This window comes from Candida albicans, chromosome 2 (assembly GCF_000182965.3).
Source record: "Candida albicans SC5314 chromosome 2, complete sequence".
In the NCBI taxonomy this organism is placed as follows: domain Eukaryota; kingdom Fungi; phylum Ascomycota; class Pichiomycetes; order Serinales; family Debaryomycetaceae; genus Candida; species Candida albicans.
Window position 1 is genome coordinate 963,730 of NC_032090.1, and position 20,715 is coordinate 984,444.

At 28.7% G+C, this 20,715-nt stretch overlaps 7 protein-coding genes across 7 annotated transcripts, besides 1 other annotated feature; 3 read left to right on the plus strand and 4 right to left on the minus strand. All coding sequences in view use genetic code 12, as the record gives it.

The window, feature by feature from the left end:
• Positions 1-1,652: 1,652 nt before the first annotated feature.
• On the plus strand, positions 1,653-4,568 carry CAALFM_C204620WA (uncharacterized protein; the record flags this gene model as incomplete). The annotated part of the gene is made up of 1 exon (XM_707822.2): positions 1,653-4,568. The coding sequence occupies one exon, from the start codon at positions 1,653-1,655 to the stop codon at positions 4,566-4,568; it is 2,916 nt and encodes a 971-aa protein (XP_712915.2).
• A 937-nt stretch (positions 4,569-5,505) lies between these two features.
• Positions 5,506-5,755: a long terminal repeat ((iota-2a) Long terminal repeat (LTR); about 251 bp long, 13 copies per genome).
• Positions 5,756-7,951: 2,196 nt separating this feature from the next.
• On the minus strand, positions 7,952-11,020 carry SNU114 (U5 snRNP GTPase; the record flags this gene model as incomplete). The annotated part of the gene is made up of 1 exon (XM_705503.2): positions 7,952-11,020. One exon carries the CDS (start codon positions 11,018-11,020, stop codon positions 7,952-7,954), a length of 3,069 nt encoding a protein of 1,022 aa, XP_710595.2.
• Positions 11,021-11,510: 490 nt separating this feature from the next.
• On the minus strand, positions 11,511-12,317 carry RPB4 (DNA-directed RNA polymerase II subunit; the record flags this gene model as incomplete). Its single annotated transcript, XM_705505.2, has 1 exon — positions 11,511-12,317. The coding sequence occupies one exon, from the start codon at positions 12,315-12,317 to the stop codon at positions 11,511-11,513; it is 807 nt and encodes a 268-aa protein (XP_710597.2).
• Positions 12,318-13,045: 728 nt separating this feature from the next.
• Positions 13,046-15,475, minus strand: YAK1 (serine/threonine protein kinase; the record flags this gene model as incomplete). The annotated part of the gene is made up of 1 exon (XM_705506.2): positions 13,046-15,475. The coding sequence occupies one exon, from the start codon at positions 15,473-15,475 to the stop codon at positions 13,046-13,048; it is 2,430 nt and encodes an 809-aa protein (XP_710598.2).
• Positions 15,476-16,148: 673 nt separating this feature from the next.
• CAALFM_C204670WA (uncharacterized protein) lies at positions 16,149-16,586 on the plus strand (the record flags this gene model as incomplete). The annotated part of the gene is made up of 1 exon (XM_705508.2): positions 16,149-16,586. One exon carries the CDS (start codon positions 16,149-16,151, stop codon positions 16,584-16,586), a length of 438 nt encoding a protein of 145 aa, XP_710600.2.
• Positions 16,587-17,319: 733 nt separating this feature from the next.
• On the plus strand, positions 17,320-17,784 carry TIM17 (protein transporter; the record flags this gene model as incomplete). Its single annotated transcript, XM_705509.1, has 1 exon — positions 17,320-17,784. One exon carries the CDS (start codon positions 17,320-17,322, stop codon positions 17,782-17,784), a length of 465 nt encoding a protein of 154 aa, XP_710601.1.
• Positions 17,785-18,588: 804 nt separating this feature from the next.
• TPO5 (Tpo5p) lies at positions 18,589-20,601 on the minus strand (the record flags this gene model as incomplete). Its single annotated transcript, XM_705510.2, has 1 exon — positions 18,589-20,601. One exon carries the CDS (start codon positions 20,599-20,601, stop codon positions 18,589-18,591), a length of 2,013 nt encoding a protein of 670 aa, XP_710602.2.
• Between the last annotated feature and the right edge of the window lie 114 nt (positions 20,602-20,715).

Genomic DNA, 20,715 nt, shown 5'->3' on the forward strand with positions numbered 1-20,715 from the left:
CATTTGTAGTAGAGAATATCATACGAGAAAAAGTAATACCTAGGACAAGCTTTCTAATCTTGGGCTAATATATCGCTTCATCTAATTTCTTGGTGACAACTAGTGGGCATAATGTAACTTGTTTCTCTAAATGCATGACATACCACAATTACACAACAACAAGAACAAGCATAAGTACAACAACAACCGATTGAAATAGATGTCATGCAGTTTAGTTTAAATAGAGGAGAAAAACTAAAGTATATTGCCATTAGATATTTTACATAGACAAAAAAAAAAGAGCAGACAGTAGATAGCAGGCAGTAGACACTAGACAGCAAACAGCAGACGGCAACCAGCGACAACAACAACATCAACATCAAGTATTAATTAATTAGTATACTAATTATACAGCAAGAAACAGGTTGCAGTTAAAATTTCCCATCTACTTTTTCTTTTTCCTTTTTCCTTTTCTTTCCCATTCTCTTATTCCTATTGACTGATATTCATAATTCTGCATGATTTAATATTTTGTGATTGTCCTTTCTTGTTGGTTTTTGGTTTAATATGGATTAATGGTTTTTGTGTCATTTGATAATTTCTTTTCAGTTCTTGTTTGGTTGATGGTTAGTTAGTTGAATATTTCCTCTATTTATATTACACATATGATTAACGTACTTCCCAACTGTCAAACTACTACAAATTCAATAAATTAATATATATATATATATATATATATAATTACCAGAGAAGTGAATAAAAGGGATATAACATAGAGATAAATATATAACGAAAAGCCATTAAATAATTTGGGATAATTGGAAAAGAAAATTCCAAAAACTGTAAAACAAAAAATAAATTATTAAAATTCATTTCATAATTTTTTTTTTTTCCCCCTTTTTCTTTCTTTGAATATATTCAAATTCATTTGCCCTAATTTTTACCATTTTGCCCTTTTACTCTTTGTCTACAAGTATACTACTACTACTACTATATATATATATAAAGAAGAATTTGACCTTTGCCAAATATTTTTTTAGAAAATTAGTTAGTTCTCTGTTTTTTTTTTTTTTTCTTTTACTCTGTTCAGTTTCCCTATTAAATTCCTTACATTTATTGGTGTTTTGTTTTACCTTAATTATTATAAGATAATATATGTGGATAATAAGAATAATGAAAATCATGAGTTAGAGATTAATATCAACAAAGAAAAAGACGTTCTAATTACTCAAAAGACTAGACATACTTGTCTAGACTGAAGCTTAGACAAGAGTTTAACATATTGCCATACCACTAATAAGTGAAAGCTTAACTAATGTCATGTGCGTGTACAACTGTTCAAACTTATCAATTTGGAGAGAGTGGGAGTGGGAGTGGGGGGGAGTGTGAACGACAACAACAAACGACAAACAAAAAATTAAAATGAACGAACGAACGAAAAAAAAATTAAGCAAGAAGAAAAAAAAACAACCTTCCCCTTTAAAACAACAACAACAACAACAACAAACTCAAAACACAGTAACAGCAACAATTAGAACAACCACAGGAGGTTTATTTTATTTTTATTTCATTATATTTTATTTTTTAAGTTTGCAACCAATTTTTTTTAATCATTTATCCTTACTTTCATATATATATATACATACATTAATAGATTTTACTGTTTCGACAATATGAGTGCTTCACCTCCAGAGGAAACCCCTCTTGATACTACTTCATCAATACCTGAGGAACCTGAACAACAACAACAACCAGAATCATCAATAGAACATCAAGACGATGAGGAAGGAGATGTTAATGAAGCAGAAGACAATGAAGATGAAGATGAACAAAAGGAAGAAAAAGAAGATGAAGATGGTGATACTGAAGCAAAACAATCTTCAGACAACAATGATGCTGCAAATGATAATGAAGAAGGTGGTAATTTATCAGAAGCATCAACTGAAGAGTCAACCGAAGAATCGGCCGAAGAAACACAAACAAACCCAACTGAAGATAAAAATAATGAACAGCAACAACAAGATGATGATGATGCTGAGTCTGAGAATAAAGTTGAGTCAAACGAACATCAAGACAATACCAATTCCAATGATAACAGTAAACAAGACAGTAATAGTGATAATGATATGCAATTTGATATACCAGATGCACCAGATGCAATCGATGCTGCCTCTGAATCTGAAAAACAGGAACCAACCAACGTTGATGCTGATGACAATCAAGATAAAATGGATGTAGATATTCCTCAAGAAACATCAATTGCTTTCACAACAAATACACAAAACACCAATACTGAAGAATATGAAAAGGAAGAATCTAAACAAGAATTGGGTGAAGATGAAGAATTGAAACATATTCAAGAAGATGACCCATCATTTGATGAAAATTATAATTCTAATAATGACCCTGATAAATCTAATGATGATTTTGACACATCTGCTTTAATAAATGGTGACGATTTTAATATGGAAATTGATGATCTAGATTATTCAAAAGATGTAGAATCAGAATCTAATCAACAAGAAGGAAAACCAGAAGAAGAAGAAGAAGAAGAACAGAAAAAAAATTCTGAATTATCTGAAGTGAAATCAAATGTTGAATCTACAAGTGATCAAAAAGAATCTGAAATTAAAGAAGAAAGTACAGGAGAAAACCCAAATGAATCACAACCAACTACAACTTCGGTTGTTGGTGCTTCAGCGACTGAACCTTTGTCTTCAAACCAAAATACTAGTATTGCTAGTTCAGAAGTAAAAACAAATACAACTGATAAAGATGTTGATATGGACCAACAACAAAAAGAAGTAGAACCAGAATCAAAAGAAAAGGAGGAAGATGAAGAAGATGAAGAAGATGACCAAGAAGAGGAAGATGAAGATGAACCAGAAGAACCACCAAAGGAAAAACCTCAATATAAACAAACACATTTAATAGTTATACCATCATATGCTAGTTGGTTTAATATGAAAAAAATCCATAAAATTGAAAAAGAATCATTACCAGAATTTTTTGATTCAATTCATCCATCTAAATCACCTAAATTATATGTTAATTATCGAAATTTCATGATAAATTCCTACCGATTAAATCCTAATGAATTTTTAACTTTAACTTCATGTCGTCGTAATTTAGTTGGTGATGTTGGGACATTAATGAGAGTGCATAGATTTTTAAATAAATGGGGACTAATAAATTATCAAGTTAGACCTCAATTTAAACCAGGTTATGCCCTTGAAAAAATGCCTAATGGACAATCAATGGATTTACCTTATACTGGAGATTATCATGTTAAATTTGATACACCAAGAGGTCTTTTCCCCTTTGATACTTCACGTATACCTGTTGAAAGAGTTGATGTGAAAAAATTACAACAATTGATGAATGAAAGTTCTAATTCTAACTCAGGAGAAGTTAAACAAGAAAAACAACCACCACCACCACAACAACCACCACCACAGCAACAAAAACAAAATGGGAATAAAGGTAAGAAACATGGATTAGAAGAAGAAGAAAAAGTAGAAATAGAAGGGAGTCAACCACCATTAAAGAAGAAACACCAAGAAGATGGCTGGACCAAAACAGAAAAAGATGCTTTAATTAGTGCAGTTAAAACATTTAAAAATGATTGGTATAAGATTGCTCATCAAGTTGGAGGGAATAAAACTCCTGAACAATGTATACTTGAATTTTTAAAATTACCATTAGAAGATAAATTTAATCCTATAAATGATGAAGATGAAACTAATATTAAATTATTAAAATATGCATCTAATTATCCTATTAGTTCAATTGATAATCCTGTTTTAGCAAATTTAACATTTATGACTAAATTAGTTGATAGTAATGTTGCTAAAGCTGCTAGTGAAGCTGCTAAAAAAGCAATGGATGAAAGTATTGAAAACAAAGTTCAAGAAGTATACAATGGTAATAATAACACCAATGGTGGTAATGGTGGTAATGTTGAAAGACAATCAAGTGGGAAAGATGCTATTGCTACAACTTTTGGTATAATTGGTGGTCGGAGTCATTTATTTTCAAATTATGAAGAACGAGAAATGCATAAAATTGGTTCAAGTATAGTTAATCATGAAATTTCAAAAATTGAAACTAAACTTGATAAAGTTGAAGAATTGGAAAAAATTTATGAACGTGAACGACAAAATATGTTAAAACAACAAGAAGAATTATTTATTGATCGAATTTCATTAACAAAATCAACTATTGGTGTAATAAAAAAATTAGAAGAAGCAATTAAATTAATTGAATCAAATAACAATAACAATAACACTGCCACTGGTAGTGGTGGTGGAGTTCGTGATTCAACAAATATTAATGGATTATTGAATGAGGCTAAATCATTATTATATAAACCTACAAGACGTGCATTAGAGCAAATTAAAAATGGTGATAACACCAATAACACTGCTAGTAATAATAGTACTACTGGTGATGATGTCAATGATGGTGGTAGTAAAATAAATTCAACAACAACTGGTGGTAGCACAACTATTGATGTTGAATTACAAGATGATAGTTTTAAACCATTATCATTAAAAACTCCTCAAACTTTTAAAATTTGGGCACCATAAGGTAATAAGAGGGGGGGGGGTGGAGATTGAGAAGGAGTAGTATAATGTTATTATATATATGTTTGTATTATTGATATATCTATAAATAAATAAGTTAAACAAAATAAAAACAAAAGAAAGAAATTTGTAATCAATAGATAGATAAATCTTATTGTTTTCGTTCAATGTTGTTATACTTTCTATCATAGTACCCTATATTTCTCAGTTTGTAAAAACAATAACCCCAAAAAAGAAGGGGTTATATATCACTTCCATTATCAAAATTCGTATAAATTTGCAACAACATCAATTAATCAATGTTAACAAGTGTTAGGGGGGGAGGGGGATCAATTTTTTATCAGTTGATTTAAATCAATTGGAATTAAGACAATATTTCCTCTTTAATTTTCCCAGAATGATAATTGAGAACATGTTCAGTTTGGGTAATAATAATAACGATATAATCAATTCATTTATATATTTATATATTTATATTTATAAAACATCTTTTTGTTGATAAGATAATAATTCAATAATCAATTTCTAAAGAATTGATTCGCTATAATCATATATTAATCATTTTTCATATATGTTTGAATGTGTGGGTAATGTTAATAAACCCTGTTTGTTTGTTAATAATATTAAACAAAAGGGAGGGGTGATGACTCAAGACATAAATCTTTGTCATGTTAATTCATAAACCCGATCCCAATTTCAAAGAACTCATGTCATACATCAACCCAAACGAGCTATAATCTGCACTAGATATAAGTAACGCTTTCTTTCAAGTTGGACTTCTTCGAACGCTTGCTTTTTTTTTGTATTTGTATTGTTTGAGAAGGAGGTGGTGATGGGAATCGCAAGATATTTATAGTAAATTGGAAATTGAACAAGAAGAAAAAATGTGGTGGTGGAGAAAGGGGCGTGCGTACGTGCGGGAGACAATTGTGTTTATCTTGTTGTAAAACAGGATCTACAATATTTTATGTGCAGTCCTTTAGAATTCAATTCAGAGAGTTCAACAAATCCTTTATCATTGCTATTTTATTATTCTCTATTATATATTACTACTTCTCTTAGGATAACTATTCATACTTTTATTACTTACAATTATTATACACTGATAATTAGCTTCGAATCTATAGAAAGTTAGAGCAAGACATATTATCCGTCGTAATATCTAATTAATAAAACCTAGGAATACTTCAATCTCTAAGAATTAGTAGCAATTATAAAAACAAGAGATTCACATTCAATAATTAGTTTATTTATTAGTTTTATTTTTACTAATGTCCAACATTCTTCTTTATATAGGTTGATCTCTTTTTAAAAACCATTCAGAAGATTATATAAACTACATAATAGTATAGTAATTAATAATACAAATTTTCCTCTCCCTCTCCCTCTACCTCTCCAACCCACTCCTTAAATGGTACCAATCAATTAGGGAGGAGGGTCGTGTAAAATTGTACAGAAAATCATACACCCAAATGTTAAAAAAATATTAAAAAGTTGAATTACAAATCACATAAATTCTTTTTCTAACCTCCTGATTTTCTTTCTTTTGGAAAGAAGATTTTCAGTCACTATTATTATTATTTGGTTCCATTTAATTGATGCTTGTTTTAATCCATATAAAGTCTTTTTTAGTTTGCATACATTGTTGTCCAGGATTCTCCATTTAGAAATGCTGTTTTGACGTCCATTTGATGTACACTTCCTAAGAAGCTAATATTATTTTATGCTTTCATACTTAATCACTTACTTACTTACTTACTTACTTACTTACTTATTAATTTAATAATTTAAATACCCCATTTTTAGGACAAAGTTGTTATCATTAGGATTATTATCACTATAATAACAACATTCTTATATTGTATATATTATTGATTAATGTACATATAGGGTTATTTATTTATATTGACATATTTGTTATTCTTTTAATACTTGTAGGCGTCAGCAAAATAAAGTTATAGAAATTTCTTTAATTTCAAACTAATACTATCTTCTCTAATCTAATCAAATTCAATTATAGACTTATTGGAAGATAGATATAGATATAGATATATATAGAAGAGTTTATATATAACCATTACATGTAATGTGTGGGTAAGGGCGGTGATAGTGGTGATGGTGGCGGTGGTGAGGTGGCGTGTAAGAAATTACAAAAACTGGAAAATGTGTGTGAGATTTAGTTTGTCGAAACTAACAACTCCACCCACAGAAAAAAAAAAAAAATCATAAAGTTTAAACCTTCTTCTTTTTCTTCTTCTTCTTTTTGTTTTTCATTATACCAATTGTATCCTGCTTGTTTCATTCCATATATTGGATTTGTTAAGCTTCCATATTATAGGCTTTAGGTGGTCTAACAAAGATTAGGTGTGTCTTTGGCAAAGTTGCGTTGAGATATGCACATTTTATGTCAATGTGATGTATTTGTATGACTTATTCGACAGAATTCTACTTACTTATTTAATTAATAAATAAAAATAAAAACCCCATTTTTAGGACAAAGTTGTTATCATTAGGATAATTATTATCACTATAATAACAACATTCTTATATTGTATATATATTATCAATTAATTAATGTACACTTGAATGATATTTATTTTCTATATTGACTGATTAATTTAAGAGTTTTTTGAATAATAGTTGTAGGCAATCAACAAAAGCTGTAGATACTAATCTCAAATGAAACTATAGTAAGTCTCTATTTATTCATATATCCAATTATGAATTTAATCTGTCTATATTGTGTTATTTGGGTTATTTTTAATAAGAAGGAATTTAAGAATTAAACAAGTTAATTGACTTGACATATAGAGAGACCAAGAAAGAAAGAAAGAAAGTGTGTGTGTGTGTGTGTGTGTGAAACTGTGACAGAGAGAGATTGGGAAACAAAAAAAAAAAATTTTAATATTCTTTTCATCCTTTCTTTCTTTCTTTCTTTCTTTAATTCTAATCTAATTTTGTTTTGAGAAAAGTAGATAGCGGCATAAAGTTCTTTATCTGTTAATAAAGTAAACCGATTTCGTTTGACTGTTATGGAATTTTGAGTGGGCGTTATTCTGTGTTTTCCAAGTTTATTAGTTGATTTTATAATCAAGTGGAAAGAAATAGAAGATTAAACTTCTTCTTCTTCTTCTTCTTTCTAACTAACTAACTAACTAACTAACTAACTGATTAAAAATCAATATTCAAATTAGTGTTTGAATATAGGATAAAGTTGTTATTAATTTTGTTATTAATTTTGTTATTAATTTAATAACTTCAATCATTTATTTATACAACTATAATATATACATATATATATATATATACATTTTATGATTATTATTGTTATTAATACTAGTGTTTTTATTACAATTGTAGTTTCACTCATACTCCTATACATCTCTTTATATACCTTTTCTTTTCCTGGTTTTAATTATAAATTCTTCACTTAATTCATCAGGAACAATTTCCCAATAATTAAATTTTAATGATCCTATAGCTTGACCTTGAGTATTTAATTTAATATCAGTTAATATCCCAATTGAATCAATTACTGGTAAATAACCTTTAATAGAAAATAAAGGTGTTCCTGGTATTGGGGTTACAGTATCAATTTCACCACGTCGTTGTTGTTGTTGTTGTTGTTGTTGTTGTTGTTGTTGTTGTTGTTGTTGTGGGTTTTTATTTAATAATAAATGTTTTATAACATTGATGGCTTTATATGAACAAATTACATTTAATTGATAAATAGGTTCCATTAATTTTGGTATGGCATTAGTGATTGCATTATGACATGCTCTTCTCATTAATGGGATTATTTGTGCTGGAGATAATAATAATTTATTATTATTATTATTATTATCCAGTGTTGTAGTTTTATTATTATTGTTTGTGGTAATATCGATGATTTTAAATTGAACATTTCGAATTGGATCTCCACATAATGGACCTTCATTAATACTCCATTTAAATCCAGAAATTATCGACGATTTAATTGATTCAATGATGTTGTTGTTGTCTTGTTGATGGTGTTGATTTAATGTATCATTTAATAAAATACTAGGATTTTGTAAATCATTAATTGGTCCAATTGCCCAAAGAGATCTAGCAGCTAAAGAATCCCAACCATATTCTGTTTTCAATATTTTGATCAATTGTTTAGAATCAATATCAATATTATCAAATTTTAATTTCCCAATTTCAATATCATGACTGAATTTATAATCTATAATAGGTTCAACAATTATAGTCATCGATAATAAAGAATCTTTATCTTTATCTTTATCCTCGTTGGTTGTTGTTGTTGTTGTTGTCGTTGTTGATGTTCTAATGTAACCATTTTCAATACAAGTTTCAGAAAATTTCACCATTGGATCACTAACTTTAATTTCTAAATCATCACAAAAGAAAAATCTTAAATCATGTAATATACAATCCATTGATAATTCTCCTTTAGTTAATATTATATGTTCACCATTTTCTTCAACATTAATAATTGATGATAAATATGATTTATTAATTTTTCTTAATCCTTCTAATAAAATTGGTAATTCTGATGGAATTTCTGGTTCAATAGCAATTTTAAACACTGAATTATTTGTATATTTTGGTGGGGATGGTGGAACAAAAGACAATTTATCAATATCTTTTGTATCATTTGTTGATTCATTGGTTATTATAGCTGACCCTTTTTTAATTATTGAATCAATACCATCAATCAAAACAATATTTCCTAAACTTGCTTGATTTATAGGAAAATTATACCTTCCACCAGGTAAATAAATTTTCTTAATGATTTCTAATTTATAATCATCTTTATCTTCATGATAATTTTCACCATAAATTTTAATTTTATCTCCCATGGTTAAACCTCCTTTATATATTCTTACTAATGCATTAAATGATTTCCCATCACTAGATTCAATTAATTTCGTCACCCTAGCTAATGTGTCCACAGAAGACAAAGAAGAAGAAGAAGAAGAAGAAAAAGAGTTGTTGGGTTGTTGTTTAGCAGGTGACGGAATCATTTCAATCAAACTATCAACAAATGATTCATAATTATTAAAAATGGTTTGAAATACTGATTTTAATAAATTTTCAGCATCTTTTTTATATTCAAATTTAGGTAATGATATTCGGAAATTTTCCCATAATAATTTCGATAATCGTTTATCAGTAGGTTCATTAGTAATTGTATAAGTAATAATTTTATAAATAGGTTCCAATATAAATGAAATAAACAGATGTTTCAAGCTATTGTTGTTGTTGTTGTTAATGGTGGTGGTGGTAGTAGAAGTAGTAGTAGTAGTAGTAGTAGTAAATTTATGATTTTGAGGATCATAATAAATTTCTCCCCATAATTTCTTACTAAATTGATCAATATTCATTAATGAATTTTGTTTAGTGATATATAATTTGGCAAAACTTTTTAAACTAAATATAATACCAAATTTCGATGATGCAAATAGAACATTATTTAAATCAGGTGAAAACTTATACTTATACTTATACTCCTTTTTCTTTTCGGTGGTAGTGGTGGTAGTGGTGGTGGTGATTGATTTAATATAATCATTAATATCATCAATTATTCCAACTAATTTATAATAACAATCTTTAATTGGTAATTTCAATTCCAAAATCAATCTATCAAATTTATTAATAATTATAATCATAGATAACCTTTGTTTTATCACTTGATCAATTAAATATTGATCTTGTATAGTCATCCCTAATACAGCATCAATAATTAATACTACTCCATCAGTAATATTTAATGCTGCCAAGGTTTCATCTTCAAAATCAACATGACCGGGTGTATCTATTAAATTTAAAATTTGTGATCGAGATTTCAGATCTGATAATAATAATGTTATTGGTGATGATTTTATGGTTAATTCTCGTTCAATTTCTAATTTATGATTATCTAAATATTTTTTAATATTAATTTTGGGATGAATATACATGATTAATTGATCAATTAAAGATGTTTTACCACTTTGGAAATCTCCAATAATTGAAACATTTCGAATTCTTTCAGGTGATTGATTTAATAAAGAAATTAAATAATCTCGTGAATAATTTACTTCTGGGAAATTATTAGTAAGTGGATCATTATTATCAATTGAATATTCAAGTTTCATGGTTTTTTCATGATTGGGTTGAATTATTGGTTGATTGGAAAGTGATTGAGTTTGTGATTGAATATAAATAGTTTCTGCTTGATTTGTATCTATATTAGTTTTAACTAATGCAGTATCATTACTGTTAGTTGTAGTGGTCTTGACTAACTGGGATTTTCCATTTGCATCTTCTTCTTCTTCTTCATCTTGCAGATATTCATTATCATTAATTGATGGTGGTTGTGCTGCCGCAAATAAATCATCTTGATTTTCATCATCATCATCATTATCGGATGAATCTAATGAATCTCCTATATAATTACCAAATTCATCATATAAATCTTCATCATCCATTTTAAATATATATATATATATGTGTGTGTTAAAAGTTTTTAAAGATTAAATAGAAGTTGATTGTTTGGGAAGGGGGAAGGAAAGTTGTATTAATTTTTTCTTCTTCTTCTTCTTTTCTCATCTTTGGGTTTTTTGTTTGGTTGGGTTTTGGTTTTGGTTTATTCAAATATTTTCAATTTCATCATCTCAAAGTTTACACACCATCTTTTTCTTTGGTGTAATTGATAACCCCCAAATTGAATAACTTCTTGATATACTTAACTTACACGTTTCTTATTAATTCAATAAAAAAGGGACTTAATGAAAGTATTTGTAATTAATATATATATATATGTATGTATTTTTATTTATTTATATAGTACAATTTGAAAATAAGAAAAACATCTTCCCCCCAAAAGAAGAGAAATTTTTCAAATAAGAAAAGCATCTTCAATCTTTTTTTGTTTATTTAAATAAAATGATAGTGGTGGTTATGGTTATATTTGATGATTTATGACAAGGTTTGATATTTTCTTAATTCAGTTAATAAAGTTTGTAATTGTACATCTGATACTTTATTTTGTAAACTTGGTATTAAAGATTTTGCTTCTTCTGGATCTTCACATTCTAATGTACCTAATTGAGCCAATTCAAATGGATGTAAAGGTTCATTACAATGTTCACTAAAATCATTTAATAATTTTTCAACAGTTTCACAACTTGATCGATTTTTAAATCTAGCAAAATTAGTTAAAAAATTTAATGTTTTATGAACAATTTCATTTGAATTTGGTCCTGCTAATTCCATATTTGATATTTCATCTTCTTTCATATCTTCTTCATCTTCATCATCGTCATCGTCATCGTCGTCGTCGTCGTCATCATTGTCGTCGTTGTTACCTTTATTTTGTCTATCTCCATTTATGTCTTTATCATTATTATTACTTATATTATTTCCATCAATATTGCTATCTCCATCACCTCCATTAATATCACCCACATTAGTATTATGATTCCCATTCAAACGATTTTTGTTACCACTATTACTAATACTACTACTATTATTATTATTACCTCCCTTTTTTCTGGTTTTATTTTTATTTTTATTATGTTTTCTTTCTTTTAATGCTGCTCGAATTAATAATCTTGCTTCGGATAAATTTAATGCAATTAATTGTTGTTCTTCTCCATCATTTGTGATTTGATTTAGTTGGAATTCTGGTCCTAATTTTAATACGGCAGAATTTTCTTCATCATCAATGTTTTGTGTTGTTACTTTTCTTCTTCTTACTCCTAAAGCACTAGTTGATACATTCATAATGATAGGTTGCTAGTAAGTATGATAATGTGTGTGTGTATATATATATATATATATATGTTTCTATAATGGTTTTAAAAATGATAGTATTAATAAATGATTTATTGTTTTCGTCCAAATGTAGATTGTAATTAGATTGATAATTATTGGGTTTTTATTTTGATCAATAATTTTTTTTTTTTTTAAATAATGTTGTTGATTATATGTACAGATTTAATTGAAGGTGTAGTCTTTTCTGAAAACTAATGATAATGATAATGATAATGATAATGATTATTCTCTATTATAAAACAATGTAGTGATAATCTATTCCAATTCAATAGCAAGATGTAGATATTATTGAGGGTTAGTTAAATGGTTAAATGGTTGAATGGTTGACACTTTGTTGATTTCCAGTGTTCTTCTTCTGAAAGAGTTGAAGATTTTTTTTCTTTTTTTTTTTTGGGAAAATTTACAATTCTACACGACCATTCTTTTAATTGTCAAGTTGATATACCAATTCAATTCATTATTATTATGACTATTCCTATTCCTATTATTCATATTCCTATTCTTATTCCTATTCCTATTAAGAAAATTATATGATGCTATATAAACCATATTCAGTTCTTAACAAAAAACAAGATTGTTACATAAACAAAATTAATTAAAAAGTATCATTAAAGAGTATAAAACTTAATACTGGTCAACCTCCCCCTCCCTCCACATTGTTATTCTTATTCTTATTCTTATAAATCAGTGGTATTAACATCAATAATAAATGGATGTTTTAAAGCTTCTTGAGGTGTTAATCTTTCTAATGGATTTAAATTGAGTACTTTAGTTAAAAAATCAATTAATAATAATCGATCATGATATTCTTTTTCAATCATTGAATTTGTCATTTTTTTTGAAGGTAATTTATAATTAATAATAATATCTTTTAATAATTTATGTTTAAAATAATTTTTATTTGGTTGTTCCTTTTTATAATTATTATGATGATGATTACTACTACTACTACTATTAGTATTGTTGTTGGTTGTAGATGTAGCACCTTCTTGTTTTTGTCGTTTATATTCTAAAAATTGACAATATTCATCAAATGATTTAAGTTCATAAATTGGTTTTGTTTCTGAAGTATTATTATTATTGTTGTTGATGGTGGTGGTGGTGGTGTTGACTTTCTTTTTAAAGAAATTGAATGAATTTTTCCCAACTTCAATCATATGTCTTGGTGGAGGACCCAACATATCAACAATTTTAAAAATTTGATTATATTCTGAAGTTCCAGGAAACATTGGTAAACCTAAAAATAATTCCCCCACGATACAACCTAATGACCACATATCAATTGATTCAGTATAAGGTAAACCTAATATTACTTCTGGTGATCGATAAAATCTTGATTGAATATAAGTATATATAGTATTTCTTGTGAAACAAGCACTACCAAAATCAATGACTTTTATATTGGGTTTATCGGGTTGACATAATAAGATATTTTCTGGTTTTAAATCACAATGAATCATTTGGAAATTTTTCAATTGAGCCATTGAATCTAACAATTGTTTAGTTAATAATTTAACTAATTTCATATTAAGACCTTGAAATTGATTTTGTTTAATTAATTCATATAAATTCGATGCCAAGATTTCAAATACTAAACAAAGATGTTCTTTATGCATAAATGTATCCAATAATCGAATGAAATTTTTCCCATCACTATTAGCATTTAAAAATTCTAATAATCGAACTTCAGTTAATGATTGATTCATATATGCTGGTTTCGATTTGATCACTTTAACAGCACAAACAGTTTGATTATTAAGATTTTGACATTTAACTACTTGTCCAAATGTACCTGAACCTAATAAATCTAATACCATATATTTTTTCCCTTCTTCACTTCCTAATACATCATTAACATATAAAATATAATCACTATCTTCATTATCATACCCATTATTATATTTAGGTTCCAGTGGTTTAGTTAATACTCGTTTAGGATTAGTTGATTTCGAATATTGGAATTTTCTTGGTTGACATAAACTATATGATTCTGTTAAATATATCGATAAGGCATTGACTGGTGATATATGAATTGAATTTATAGAACATCGTCTATATTTAGGTTGTTGATGGAATTTAGGCGTTAAATCCAATTTATTATATATTTTCCTTGCCTTGGGTGCAGGGTTCTTATGTTTAGTTATTCTTTGATTTTGTAATGCTTGTTGATATTGTTGATATTGAACAATCAGAGCTGATCTTCCCAATCTAGCTGGTGGAAGATAATATGCCGCTGCCGCAGCAGCAGCAGCAGCAGCAGCAGTAGACTGATCTTGAACTTGTTGTTGTTGTTGTTGACGATAATAATTGGGTAATACCCCTACAGATGATCTTCTATTGGCATTTACCAGTGGACCCAAATTAGGATTATTAAGATATTGAGTACCAGCAATTCCAGCAGGACCAGAAGGATAAGCATTAAGTTGTTGATTGAATCCATATGGATTATAATGAGTTCCATCTACAGCAGCCGACATTCTTCGGTCATTACTACCCAAAGTAACTTCTTGAGTGGCAAAATAATGATTAAATGGATTATCAGCACGAGTTGGTGGATGTATATATGGTGGTACATTAGTATTATTATCATTGTTATTATTGTTGCCATTGCCATTGCTGCTGCTGTTGTTGTTACTACTACTATTACTACTACTTTCATGTTCATAAGTTATTGGTAAATTATTTGTAAATGATAATCGTTTATTTAGTAATGGAGGTTGATGTTGTTGTAATAATGGTATTTGATGTGATTTAGTCGGTGATTGAGATAATGAAGATGATGCAGATGATGAAGATGATAACATATTAGGGGTAGAATTTTGTTGTTGAGAAAACCAAGGGTTACGGAATCCAGGAATTTGATTTTGTTTTAATTGTGACAGGAATTGAGAATCTGATGATGATAAAATATCTTGGCCATTAGGATGATTAGGTGATAAATGTTGCTGCAGGTGCTGTTGTTGTTGTTGGTGGTGGTATGCACCACTAGAAGTAAGTTGAGTTGGTGGAGGTGGTGGTGGAGGTAAATGCCAATTTCCTCCTATAGAATTGTGTCGATTAAAATTATAATTATAATTAGAACTGTTGTTATTGTTATTATATGCCATTATGTATAAATTTGTCGGTGATACTGTGATACTTTGTGTGGTTACAATGGTTGGTCTTATATATTATTAATGGTATGTGATCTCTTGCGTTTTGTTTGAACTTGAGGGAAAAAGGGGGAGGATCAGAATTTTTAAAAAATGGGTAAAATGAATAAATACTATTAAAATAAGCTAGATAATTGAAACCCTTTCAATTGTATTGAGTAGTATACCAATAATAATAATAATAATAATGATTTATAAAATGATAAGATTGAAATTGAAATTGAATATAAGAAACCTGTTGTGAATGTGTTGTAGTTGTAGTTGTAGTTGTAGTTGTAGTTGTAGTGGTGATTGTAATTTGTGTTTGTATGTGAACAAATTGAACAAAAAAAAATTTGTGTAGTCTGTCTGGTGTGTGTGTGTGTTGATAAACAAAAACTACAATAAGGGCAAGAAATTTACATTTTTACACGCACACTTGTACACACTTACACACATTAACACTTTATTCTCTCCTTAATCTATTTACTACAAAGTTATACACTAATAATAAGTAAATAGATTAAGGAATAATCAAGTTAAATAGTACTGTTGTGACAGTGGTTGTATTGAAGGTGAGATAACCTATAGGTTAAAGACAACACCACCCACTTTTTCTTTCTTAAATTATTATTAAATTATTTGTGTGATGTTGAAATTATGCAAGAATCATTCAAAATCTTTCAAAGTTCCTTTTGGGGGGGGGGGGCAAGAAAGAAAGAAAGAAAGAGAAAACGGAGTGATTTTTTTTTTCTCTTTTGCGTCCGCTCCCTCCTTCCCTCTCTCCCTTGCTTTCCTTTCTCTATTCTTGTCTGTTTCTTCCCGCCTCAATCATCATTCGTTATCATTCCATTCCATCCCCCATTCCGTCCCTCCCCACCACCACCACCACCACTTACCCCCTCGTTCATATTTTGACTCCTTCCCCCCATTTCAACCCCTTTCTCTCTCTCTCTCTTTCTCTCTTACTCCTTGCATTTTCTTCTATTGCTTTCCATTAAATTATGGCAACCAACTGAAACTAAGAGGATTACTACTCAAGGCATTGGAATTTGATTATTATAACCACATTTACAAGGGTTGGTAGAATTTTTTTGACCACTGTTTTACTTCTTGGTCTTTGACTACTATTAATTTACTCTTCTTGGTGTATTGATTTTGTAGTACTTCTTTATTACACCTTTGATTAATTACCATTATACTACTTGATAAATATGATGATTTAAAAGTTGGCAAAACATCCTCTCAATATCTTTTTACAACACCTTTTTTTTGTTTTACTCTAAAAATTTAACCCAAAAAACAAACAAATAAAATAGCTTAACAAATAAAATAGCTTATTAACTATCTCTTTCCGAATTCACTACTTTCATTGCAATACAACTGTTATCTCAATAACTAACTTTAGAATGAGTTTATTATACTCTCAGATATAATTTATTCTTTCACTAAAAAATATCAAGAAGAAGAATAAATTATAAAAATAACTCCATCCATATGATATATTATATATATATATACCCAGTCGTGTAAGTTGGATAAAAATCAAATCGACATTGGCAGCCAAAACTTTAAAAAGGAAAATTTCTTTTTCGGGCAAATCCTACACACACGCAACCACACACGACCAAAAGAAAAAAAAAATTTTCAAATGAAAGTTCGTTTCTCTTTTTCACGATTGGATTTAATCAATTATTGATTTAACTTATATTTATATTTATATTAATTAATTTAACTACATTTTTTTTTTTTCCACACTTATCACCCCCTTTCCATACTAATAGAATAATACTCATACTCATACTCATACTTATATAAATATGTCAGCTGATCATACTAGAGATCCATGTCCAATAGTGATTTTAAATGATTTTGGTGGTGCATTTGCCATGGGAGTCATTGGTGGTTGTGTATGGCATGGTATAAAAGGTTTTAGAAATTCTCCATATGGTGAAAGAAGTTATGGTGCATTATCAGCCATTAAAGCTAGAGCACCAGTTGTTGGAGGTAATTTTGGGGTTTGGGGTGGATTATTTTCAACTTTTGATTGTACAGTTAAAGCAGTACGTAAAAGAGAAGATGCTTGGAATGCTGTCATTGCGGGATTTTTCACTGGTGGGGCTTTAGCAATTAGAGGTGGTTGGAAACATACAAGAAATTCTGCCATTACTTGTGCTTGTTTATTAGGAGTTTTCGAAGGGGTTGGTATGATGATGCAAAGATTACAAGCACAACCTACCATGGCTCCAGTTTATCCAGAAGAACCTACTGCTCTTGCTGCTTAAAAAGTAATATTGATATGATTAATTAATGGATAGGAGAAGAGAGGAGAGGAGAGGATGGAAGACAGAGGACAAAGTGTTTATTTATTTTTCACAAAATGAAATTGCATTCAATGGAAATTGAAATATAGAATGGAATGCAAAAATTGATATAGAGAGAAACAAACAAATGAATGAATTTAATGAACAAAGAAATAAACAGATAAACAGACAAACAGACAAATAATCAACTTGATCCAATAGCAATAACAACAACAACAACAACAACAACAACAAAGTATTATATTTTCCTTGTACATAATATATATTAACTTTTCGTTAATGAATTTCCTTTTTTTCTTAGTTTTCAATCCTTCTGACTTGACTTGGATTATTTCTAAAAAAACACATTCTTCAACATCACTTTTGTTATTTCATAGATTTTTTTTTTTTTATTTATTTATTTATTTTCTGCAAATTTGACGAATTGAGTTGAATTGAGTTGAGTTTTTTTTGGGGGGGAGGGTTTCAATATATATATATATATATGTTTTTGCTTCCTTTTTAATGAATGATTTGTTATTAATAATTTATCTATTTGATCTATCTATTTGATCTATCTATTTGATCTATCTCTCTCTATATATGTATATAACGATATTAAAAATGAAAATCCAAACTCTATATAACAAGTATAACCTCATTGTTATTGTTTTGATATCCAACTAACATTTCATATTCAACTCTTATCAACATCAAAAATCACATCACCTTTATTAGTAGTAGTCTTATTATCATTTGAATTATTATCATCAGATTCATTTTCTTCTAATGGTCTTCTAATGGTTGATAATCATTAGTTCGTTTTTTATTCTTGATTGGTGGTAATTTGTTATCCAATATCATATCATCTTCTTCTTCTTCTTCTTTATCCCAGTCTTTGGTTTTGGACTTACTACTGTTAGTATCTGGTTCATCATCATCATCATCTTCTTCTTCTTCTTCTTCCTCATCATTGCCAATTATAACAAAATCGTCATCATTAACATCACCACTAGCAGTACTGGCACCACCAGCACCAGCCGTACCAGCACCAGCCTGACGGCTGCTGCTTACATTTGTTTCCAAATTATTCAATTCAAAATAATCATTATCAATAACTGGACCAGTAAAACTTTTTTCCCCCCAAGTTTTATAACCCAAACTTGCAATTATAGCAAATGATATAATCACCAAAATGGCATAATTCATATTTGACCAAGTTAAATGTTTAATCACTGGAGGCATACATAATATAAATACTGATAATAATATCCAAAAAATTGATAAACCATTTATAATCCAACCAATTTTCCCTAATTTAAATGCTGCACCACGAACTTTTTTCCGTTTATTAATCATTAAACATAATATCGGGACACCATTAGCTAATGCTAATGATATGACGGCAGCACCCATAAATGCATTAAAAGCTGATTGAGAAATTAATGATAATGAAGATAATATGGCACATATAACCATTGATAAAAATAATGCATTTTTGGGTAATTTATAATCTTCAATAGAATTCACTTGTGTCCATAAATCAGCAAATGGTAATCCTCCATCACGAGCCAAAGCATAAGTACTTCTTGATGCCGTAGTTAAAGAACCAATACTTTGGAAAATCATGGTACCGATCATTAAACAAGCCATTAAAAATGATATTAAATACAGTTCTGTAGATAATTTAAAAATTAAATCAATGGGCATAATATTGGGAGTTTCATCTAATAATATTTCCAATTCAGGTAATATGGTTAATATAGGGATAATGAAAATAACCCCAGTAACAATTGCCATAAATACAGCACTAATGGCACCACGAGGCATATTTTTTTCTGGAGTTTTAACTTCATCAGTTATAGAAAATAACATTCCATAACCAGTTAAAGTGAATGAAGAACTTTGTAAACCAATTATAAATGCCAATGGGTCAGGCCAACCACTTCTTGAATTATCAAATTTTGTTAAAATATCTTTAATTGAATTAGTTCTAGTTGATGAAAAAATTAATAAAAAATCAATGGCTAAAACAGTATAAATAGTCCATAATATACAAGCTTTATTAATTTTTTCTAAATGTTTTGAAAATTTGAAATTTATAAATCCACAAAATCCCAATAATATGAAATATACTGATAATACCAAAAATCGATCTTCTTTATAAATATAAACATTTTTCATTCCAAATATCGATAAAATAAATTGTGCCCCAGAAAACATTATACTTATAGCATAAGTCCAATTCCCAATCAATAAAAACCATCCTGTGAACCAAGACAGTATATTACTATATTTTTCATCACTTAAAACTGAACTAAAATGATAAACTCCACCAGCAGTAGGATATTTCGATATGATTTCTGATAAACTTAATATTACACATAATGAAAATCCTCCAACTATAAGCCATCCATATAATATTGTCACATTAGCTCCATCCATTAATGAGATCCATAATGTTGATGATAATCCAAATGGTACCCCCATTAAAGAAAATCCTAATCCAATGACTGATGTAACGGTTAATTTACGTTCTAAATCTTGTTTATATTTAAAATGTTCCACTTGTTCAATCGTATCAAGAATATTATTATTACCGTCACCACCGTCACTGTCACCTTCTCTATTGGCTTCTTCGATTAATGATCCAATATATCGAATTGGTGCCAGTGATCCAATATCATTTAGTATATGTGATGCATAAGATGGTGGTGCTGGAGGTGGTGGAGAAGACGATGAAGAATTGTCATTATGTGGTTGCTGTAGCACTGGTTCGTAAGAAGAATTTATTGTCATAATTCGTAGTGTGCTTAATTATTACGGAAATGAAAACAATTCCAAATTATATGGTGGGAGTGTAGTGATGATAGCTGCTAAAGTATATGCTAAATTGGAAATAATGGAAATAAT